This window comes from Patella vulgata, chromosome 8, assembly GCF_932274485.2.
Source record: "Patella vulgata chromosome 8, xgPatVulg1.2, whole genome shotgun sequence".
NCBI classification, from domain to species: Eukaryota; Metazoa; Mollusca; class Gastropoda; family Patellidae; genus Patella; species Patella vulgata.
In genome coordinates, this window is record NC_065886.2 from 31,847,989 (window position 1) to 31,858,544 (window position 10,556).

At 37.3% G+C, this 10,556-nt stretch overlaps 1 protein-coding gene across 1 annotated transcript; it reads left to right on the top strand.

Annotated features, from left to right (window-relative positions):
• Window positions 1-7,081: 7,081 nt before the first annotated feature.
• On the top strand, window positions 7,082-8,763 carry LOC126830343 (proline-serine-threonine phosphatase-interacting protein 1). The gene has a single exon (XM_050560719.2). The coding sequence runs from the start codon at window positions 7,272-7,274 to the stop codon at window positions 8,175-8,177; it is 906 nt and encodes a 301-aa protein (XP_050416676.1). The 5' UTR covers window positions 7,082-7,271; the 3' UTR covers window positions 8,178-8,763.
• Window positions 8,764-10,556: the final 1,793 nt, after the last annotated feature.

Below are 10,556 nucleotides of genomic sequence, written 5' to 3' on the forward strand. Positions count from 1 at the left end.
TAGCCTCACGTTCTGTGTTCACAACAAAATGTAAACTGAACCATATCCCCCAGGCAACAGATTGATACTGTGATCGGATGATACAGTCAGTGTTAAGAGTAGGAAATGTGTATTGGAGAGGCTTTGTGTTGTAAAAATGTGGAATCGGGTTGTACAACACGTCTTGTCAATACCGCAATCACCACTCTGACGTTAAAGTTAACGGCTTTTGCAGGCAAGGTTTATTGGATATGTTTTATTTTCTTGAAATGACGACTCGGGGCGTTTATAAAGCTCGTCTTGTCAATACCAGTATCCTCATTTATGACGTGATACACCTCTTGAAATGACGACTCGGGTTGTTTATAAAATTTGTCTTGTCAATATACCGGTATCCTCACTTATGACGTGACTGTTATCGGGATACACCCAAAATGAACTGCGGATTTCGTGTATAATTACGATGTCGGTATAATTAATGTGAAGTGTTTAGTGTTGGAGATAATATAAATATAGTCTTTTAAAGATGCATTATGTAAGATCTAGATAACGAGCTGGTCGTTCTCGGATGTATTGGAAATTTCATACGAATTACTTTATTGTGAGCAAAGCTTTTGCGGATGTTAAAATCCATTTAAATATGAAGGTCTAGAGTTAATTATGGGCTTACCATATTAAAAATGGCCCAATAATAGTTTAGATAACATTTGAAACCAAAATACAGACCTATGATAAGTAAATTTAGGTCTTGCATAATGGATGGTTACAGGCGGGGGTTAATACCCGGCTTGGATTCAATCGGATTAAAAAGAGTCCCATCAAAAGATTTCAACGAAACAATAGGTGGCGCTGGTATGTGTTGACTATATAGTGGAGTAAAAATAACATTTGACCTAGAATAAATTGCAAGAAATTGTTTTTTTGTCATTTTTCGACTCTATGGGACTTGTAAGTCACAAATATGAAAATCGGACAAAATCGGCCCTCAGATAAGTGTTCTACAGGGGTCAAAGTTCAAGGTCATGTCAAAATGAGGTAAAAATGAAAGAATTGTCATAAAATCCTTAATATTTGTCATAAAGTATCAAACTTAGTGTCAAACTATGGGTTTTCACGGGTGCTGAATCCAATGCAACCATTATTTATGTCGCGCGACGTCGCTATGACGTCATGACGTCATTTGGGAATGACGTCATGACTCTTAATTCCGCGATTTATCATCATAATAGGGCCCTAATAGAGTATCGACACTTGACTTTATACATGGGGTTATCGGGGATGGACAATACAATGCAACACTCAGTTTTGACACGTGACGTCACGATGACATCATGACGTCATTTAGAAACTTAATAATAATAATGGATCCATTGGAATGGGGATGGGAGCTGCATGAAGGAAAATATGTACCAATTACCATGGACAATGCACCCGCTCCAGAATATCTACTAAAACTCATCCACTGTAATTGCACGACAGGGTGTCAGCATATCAATTGCTCCTGTAGGAAATATGGTCTACCATGCCACGCTGGCTGCGGAAAATGCCAACAGGACCACTGTACGAACTGTATCCTACCTGAAACGGAGCAGGACAATGATGAAGATGAGGATGATATAGATTTGGATTTATTCTAAATTAAACTATAATACTTTTATTATGGATTTTTAGGGATTTTTACAAATTAATAATTTTGTTTAAGTTAATTTATTTATGTTTCTCTGCTGTTGACAAATGCTATGTAACTAAAAATCCTTGAAGTTGTTCTAATAAGAAAGGATCAGCCTTTTACTGGACTTTCTTAGTGGAACAACTTCAAGATTGTTTGTATATAGTCAGTCGTATATCCGTCGCGCTTTTTACTACAGTTGCTACTGAGCCTTCCGTAAGGTATCACCGTGCGACATATGACTGGGTAACTCGGAGTTACCCGATCCCGCCGTTTTTCTGATCTGCATTGTATTTTCAATGTCTGCTGTTTATGTTAAATGTTGACAAATTTTCATTTCATCATTATTTTCGACTTTTAGCGATAAAATTTTCAGAGGATTTAAAACATTTTTAAATGAAGATGGAGCCACGGTGGCTCCGCTAGTAAGGCGAGAAAGTTGATCGGGATTTTCCCACGTTGTTCCCCTTTGGTGTTCACATTGGCGTGGATGTAAAATATCCTTTGACAGTTGCAATTCGAAATAAGAGTAAGCCGTAGCGCCACTGCCCGTGAGCAGAACAGGAGGACTTTAAACCCCATTTCATTTCATTTCTTTATCTTACTCCTTCACACTGGTCGCACATCGATCGGGTACGATAGCCGTTCGCCTTTAATTTATTATGCCACGTGTGATAGCTATAGCATTCCCCAAAAATCAACCATAGGCTTATGAGACTAGCGATCAAACCCCATTTTATTTCATGTCTAATGTAATTCTATTTTCCATTCAACATCCGATGGTTGACATGACCCGATAGTTGAAAGTAGGTGAATCGTAACATGGAAGTAGAGAGTACATGAATAATTGTTAATATTTCCTCGAAGGGAAATTATATAAGTCTATTACACAGCGGTAATGCGAAAGCCTTCTTTTAACTCTGTACAAGATAACTTTACTGGTCTTGAAGTTCACGTGCTGAATAGTTCTACGTATGACGTCACGTGACATCGATAATAGTGATACAAACTAGTCCGGGCAGAATTGGTGCCTTTACACATTTTACGCCACTGTGTTCTATTTAATGTGCCCATTTACACTAAACAGAATTTTTTTTTCATCCAGATATGCTTCAAACCCCTTTATTTGTTTTTCTAAAATGTTTTTTAAAAAATGTTTTTGAAATTAATCATACTTGAAATTCCAGAAACGAAATGACATGGAGTTTAACGACTAGGCTAATGAAGACAGGCAAACGCCATACAGTGTGCCGCGAGGGCAATTTTTCCCGGACAGCGTTACTACGGTCTACTCGAATTCCAACTGCCAATGGTTCTTTTACGTGCACGCTCTTGGGTCCCTGGGATCTCGGTTTTTCGCCCCATCCGAGCGACTAATTAATTTTTACGAAAGTAAAACAGTTAATATATTTACTGCTGAGCACCGCAACGTAAGATGCTTATAAAGATAGAAATGGGGTTTAACGTCTACTCGATACAAACTAGTTCATTTATTCAAATAATTCGCTTGTGCGCAGTGGTTTTTAGCTGTTGGAGAGAGAGAGAAATGGGGTTTAACGTCCACTCGACACAAACTATGTCATTTCGGGACTAACATATGGTTTAATTTTATTTCAATAATTCGCTTGCGCGTAGGGGTCTTTAGCAGTGGGAGGAAACCGGAGGACCCGGAGAAAACCCACGAGGTTGGACAGGCGACCCTACTCCTTGTCACGTACAACCGGGGATTCGAAACCACGCTAGTTGACTCAATGACAGGTCGTATAACACAGCACGCACGTGCTAATCATTCGGCCATCCAACCCCACCCCCACCCCCCAGCTGTTAGAGGAAACCGGCGGTCTCATAGAAATCCCACCAAGGTTGGACAGGCGACAAGTCCATGCGGGGAATCGAAACAACGTCATTTTGTTTAATTCGGCCACCCAACCCGCCAATGGTTTATAAAGTGCGACTTTACCATTGATGTTTTCAGGGCTATTGGTTATAATGTGGTTTATTTGTGTCAAAATGTTTCTATTCGTCATACATAAAGTATGATATTACAGGAAATAAACACAGATTAAAGAGATTTTTCGTCTGTTCTATATCCAACATTTATGACTAACTGAAATATTATATAAGCAGCTTATCTTTATTAGCCGAGTCTGCGCAGAAAAGTAGGATGCTAAACCCCATTTTATTTCATTTCAATTATATAATTCCAACTATCGCCGTTTGACCCGCCCTTTGCAAGATATTAATTAAATCTTTGCTAGCTCCTAGACAAAAAATTCTACAGCAAACAATTATTACTAACTTCATGCACGTCCATTAACCATATAGAGAATAATAAATGTTCTATGTCTAGACTCTCCTCTCCTTTAAAAGATAACCTACCGAAGTTCCCAAGGCTAATATCTTCGCTCGCAATTAAGTAATTTGAATGAAATTTTCAAATTATTAATTTTACATTATCTATTTTCGAACAATTATAGCACGAATGACTAGCTCTTTATCTAAATCTTACATAATGTATATTTAAGTAATTAGCCGAAAATCATTAGAAATTATTTGGCTTTTAGTTCTGCCCCATGCTAATGTTTAGTATACGAAACAACTCTGCTAGAAATTATCGGAAATCGTTGAAAATCAATAGGCTTCTTCGTCTCATGACCTTAAAGACTGTGTATAAATCTGAAGCCAATCGGATATTAACTTTAGCCTCTAGAGCGTCCACAAGATATTTCAAAGTGATCAAGGGACATAACTCTAGCAGTAATTATCGAATATGAATTTATATAAGCCCCGGTTTGTTATATTATATTTATATTATGTAAATATTTATTGAATAAATAGTGTTAGAAAGAAAAAAAACGTCAAAACGATATTTCAATGTTTGGTATCTTTTTAAGTTTTAATTACATATTTTTTTTTTTCATTTTTTTTTGTTTTGTTTTTTGTTTTTGATTTAAACAGTATTTATTCATATTACTTATATACAATTATAAAGAGGGTAATATAAATAACTGGATCGAGTAACAACATCTTGATACTTACACAATTACGCGCATAATGTGGTGATATCATAAAGTGAGTAATCTAAATAACCAGGTACAATAACAAGCTACTCAATGCTTACATAATAATTACGTACATATTATGGGGGTATCATAAAGGGAATAATATAAATAACCAGATACAATAACAAGCAATGCTTACATGATTACATACATATTATGGGCATGGGCATACCATAAAGGAAATAATATAAATAACCAGATACAGTAACAAGCTACTCAATTCTTACATAATTACATACATATTATGGGCATGGGGATACCATAAAGGGAATAATATAAATAACCAGATACAGTAACAAGCTACTCAATGCTTACATAATTACATACATATTATAGGGATAACATAAAGAGAATAATATAAATAATCAGATACAGTAACAAGCTACTCAATGCTTACATAAGTAAGTATATACATACATATTATGGGTATGGGGGTATCATAAAGGGAATAATATAAATAACCAGATACAGTAACAAGCTACTCAATGCTTACATAAATAAAATAAAACCAAGTACGAACAATCCAAACCATTAGACAAAATTCGAAGTCCTAAAAAACAGTATAGGCAAAATAGTGTAATAAGGCAAAATAGTGTAATCAGCATATGGACTGTTCACCGTGTACAAAATACACGACAAACAGTGGTAACAGGTGTCCGGAAGAGTAAGCTTACCCTGCCTGGCGCCACACCCGCCATAGCTGCATCCAAACTATTAGGCGAAATTTCGGTAAAATAGCGTGATTGGCCAATGAACTATCGGTATGCAAAATGCACGTGATAAACAGTGTTAACGATGTAGTAGACAGACATTATCAGGGAGATTGTATACGCGTCAATTAAACATATCTAGAATATTTACCAAGCAAGTCAATATGACGCCCATAAAACTTTTTAAAGGTTTTAATAAGTTTAGTTCGCAAGTATCCCTGTAGTTGAAGCTTAGATGACAAATATGGGGATAACATAAAGAGAATAATATAAATCACCAGATACAGTAACAAGTAACTTAATACTTACATAATTATATACATATTATAATGACCTAGTTTGTGTCGAGTGGACGTTAACCCCCATCCTCTCTATTTGTTTAGAACAGTATACGTCTAAGACGACTGTCCTAAATTGTCATATTCATATACCTGTATTATACATTTATGCGCGACTAACATGAATAAAGAATAAACATGTCAGGGGCGTGTTATATCGAATACTTCTTGCATTCATACCGTATAGTTGTATACATAAATCTATTGTACGTATATTTAAACAGTAAGTTGTGTTTAAAAAACAGCATACATATTTAAGGTCACCGATCACGAGACGATGTATATATTTCTAAATATAGCACATATATCATATTATCCAAGGGCTATTTTATTTATTATTTTAATACTTTAAAAAACGATATATATTGGATACGATAACAAGCTTATTTCATCAGCTTGTATAATTATCAGCTTGTATAATTATCAGCTTGTATAAAAACATCTGTTATGGTGAATCATTAACTATTAACAAGCTTGCAACTGACAATCATTATGTTAACATTGCTCAATATTTTGAATTGGGTGGCTCTTATGTAGAACACACTCCTTAAGGGGCTAAATCTATTTGTTAAGGCCAGTTCAATGTTTGCAAGGTCGCTGAGATGTAAAGATGGTTGGGACACGTGATTGTTGGCGATATTGTCGATTAGGGTTAGGGCAAGTATTGGGCTAGGTCCAGGTTAGGATTAGGGTTGGGATCAGCGCTATAGCCCTGTTTACATCTCCTGACATTGAGCTGGCCTTGTCATTTAGCACTAACCCTAAATGACAAGATTAGAAGAGGTTAGCAATAGATAATCATAATATGGGCATGTATAGAGTAACGGGATTGCTCGGGTGGGAGATTTCAATTAAAGACAGAGTAATCTCTATATAAAGTTTCATTGATATCTAATAGACTAAATTTGTTATCTCGGTCAACCAGTGAAAGCAACATCAGTTTATCGGGTTTCATGTGGTTACTAGTAATATCTCAAAATACATAAAACTTAACAAAATCAACATTTTCATTTTTCACCGAAATATCACGAACATATATGGGCCAGATAGGATTCTAACCTTAAGCCCAGTCACTAAACCTGGCTCTCATTATTTATCCTGTCTGGTATTGCCGAAACGGCGCTACCATATCACACGCGTACCGGTGGGGTAACTGAAAACTGCCCAAAAACATTCCGAATGTAAATATGATAAATTATCAAATCAAATTCTGACAGTGGGATCACGAAGGGTCGTATATTTGACCTCGATACGATCGACGGGTAATACAACTATTGACATGTAAACAATGGACTGTTTTCAATACGCCACGTCACATAATGCATAACAAGCCTGTTGAACAAGGAAGTAGAAACGACGGGTCTACTTGAGCTTAGATTAGAAAATAAAGTACATTATTATGCTCGGCAGTCATTAGTGTGTCGATAAATAGGAGTGTTCGTTCTCGTGTTTACTCTCTGTCACATGAAACAAACGTACAGGAGGATTGATTGAATTGTCTTAAATTGTCAAGATGAATAAGATGACCTCGTTTAACGAAGCGTTCTGGGGAACGGATTACCTGAGTACCTCAGGATTCGACACGATGGTGAAACGAGTCCTCGATGGAAAGTCGTTATGCAAGGACATGGAGGGTTACTTCAAACAGAGGGCGAAAATGGAAGCGGATTACAGCAAATCTTTAGCCAATATAAGTAAATCTTTAAAGAGTCGAGACAATATTGGACAGTTGGAGGCGTCTTGGAACGCACTCCGATGTGAGACGGATGTAGCCATGACGATTCACGCGGATGCTAGTAAGCTTTTCTCTCAATTAGCAGAAGAAACCCGTAAATTTATAGAAGAGGCCAACTCGAAGAGAAAACCATCGGAAGAAAAAATGAAAAAATGTCAACAAGTCAAAGCGACGAATTACAATAAAATGACGTCAGCGAAAAAGCTGTATAATCAACGCTGTAAAGACAGTGATATTGCTAAGCAGAACTACAGCCTTTTGAAGACTAGCGTTACCATCACTGCGAAGGATTTGGACAAGGCAAGAAATCAGGCCGAAAAATGTGCCGAGCAGGCGGACAAGGCAGATCAAGCTTATCAGGAATCAGTGAAGGGATTAGAAGATGCCCGGATCCAGTGGGAACAGGAAATGGTCACAGTTTGTGAAACCTTCCAAGCGATGGAAGAGGAACGAATTAACTTTTCAAGGGACGTGTTATGGGCGGCGACTAACGTGGACTCAAAAATCGCCGTCGACATTGATGAGTGCGGTGAAAGAGTGCGGACTAAGTTAGAATCATGCCACATAAAAGACGACATTTGTGCTTTTATTGAAAAATTCAGAACTGGAGAAGCTAGGCCAATGGCTATTCCTTATGAGAATTATTATGGTGTGGTAAATGAAAGTCATTATGCGCAAATATAGTCCAGAATAGATGGGGTATTTCAACGTATTCTTGCGTATCCAGCTCACATCTAGCAAATAACAGTGGCCGGTTTGTCCCAACCTTTTCCAATCATCCCGATATTTCGTTCCGCTAATTTTCCAGTTGTTTAATCAATGATAACTACAAAAAATAAAACGAAACGAAAAAAAAAACAAAAAAAAACCCCAACAACTTTGGGTTTAATTCAGATTAGGGGAAGAATATTACAATTTATGATCTAGTGAGAAAAATAATATGAATTTATTTTTAAAAGACAATCGTTATGTTAAAACTCCCACAAATATTAGGGAATGAATCGCCATTGTGACATTGTCAAGAAATATCACAATTTATGATCTAGCGCGAAAAATATTAATTTATTTTAGAAAGTCAGTATAATTTTAATATGTTAAAACCAGCACTACTTTACGGAAATGGAGTAACGTTAGACTATTTATTTATTTATTGAGATGTAAACAATCTTGGGTAAACAATCGCTTTAAACATTTCAACTAAAGTAAACAGTGATTGTGTACAGAGTGTGATCTATATTACAATAAAAGATCTGTAATTGTTCAGACCTATCGAACCGTGTTCTTTAAATATAAACCATGTCTGTTGTGGGGCGAGAGAGAGAGGGAGAGAGAGAGGGAGATCTGAACTGGCATGAGGAGCCCAATTCCGTGGTGGGGGATAGTTTGAACTGTGTGGAACATGTCCTAGTTGATTTTAGTCCCGAAATGACATGTCCCTAGTCGATTTGTAGCACGTCTGAGGCACGGTATATTTATTTTTTTATATAATTTGCTTACACGTAGGGGTCTTTATAGTAGTGGGAGAAACCCAACAAGGTTAAGCAGAGTCGATCTTACTCCTCCTTGTCACGTACAAGTGTTGGATCAAAACCACGCTACTGACACAGTGACAGACCTTATGATTTAAAAAAGCACGCGTTAGATCATTCGACCAGCCCCAGCCCCTTCTTCTATTAGTATTAGTGTTTAACGTCCGCTTCCACCGAGGGTGATATCGCAAACAAGTTGTCTTATTTTCATTATTAGAGCACGCGCATGGGTCTTTTCTGTGGAACGATACCGCGGTACCTGAAGTAAACCCACGAGGTTGAGAAGGCGCACCCATATCCAAGTCACACCAGGGATCGAAACTACGACCGCAAGCCAGAGGTGACCGACCAGCTAGACCACCAAGTCCATCCAAACCCCCCGCTCCAGCCCCACCCTCGATCCCCATATAGGTTAGTTTTGATATAAAGTCTGCGACATGGCCTTGGGTGGGCGGACGTTAACAATGAATCTCGTCGTCATCATAATATGCAACAGGACAGTTTACCCAATACTACCCAATACTAATTAAATACTACCAAATACCACCACATGCTACCTCATTATGGTGAGAAACTATCACCGTTGTTGAATGTTCTCCACGAATTAACACAATTTGTTTTTATTTAATTGATTATGTTAGTTTTTCACAATAATAGAGTGAGGAAGTATGTGGTAATATTTGGTATTATTTAATTAATATTGGGTAGTATTTATTTAGTATTGGGTAGTATTAAGTAAATCTTCCTGTCCCATAATATATGCGGTAGACATGTAAATGGACTGTAATGTTGATTTAGGGAAGTGAAACTGCTTTGCGAGCTTATTGAATGCTCACACAAGTAAAACCACGCCGACAAATCCCGGGGAACTTAAACGTCGATTTAGGACTTAAAATATCGGTCAACTAGCTTATTAAAATAAAACACTTGTTAGAAACCCGTTGATAATTTATGATCCAAGGAGAAAATAAATGTTGATCCTGATGCTGACAGAAAGGGTGAATCCACTAAATAACTTGTGGCAACTCAAAAATCTTTCAGTCTATGGAAACTTTGTTTTCATTGTCAAGTTTGGAGACAACTTGTACGCGAACCTACGACAATTTGATCACCGCGATTTTAGCATTAGCCCTACCTACCCCTAACTCAGACGAGCTACCTCCTATTACCACCAGTTAGCACATAATTTAACCCCATGCGGGCGAAACGTCGATAGGTCTACCCTTGAACTGCACCCTTTGAAATTCTTTGATTTGTTTTATATCGCCCAGAATGTCTACCCACAGTTCGCCGGGCCAGACGATAAGAATTGGACTCAACAGAAAATTTGATCGGTTAATCCACCACATCAACGAGAACACGGGTTATTTGACATATCTACCAGGTCCTAGTGTAGTGAAGGCAAGTAAAAGAATATACGCTTCGATGCGTCAGTTTAAAGATACATTATGGGAGATTAAATAAAGAGCTGACAGTTCTCACTACAATAGTTAAAACTAGATAATGTAAAGGGAATTTGCTGAAAATTTCAGTC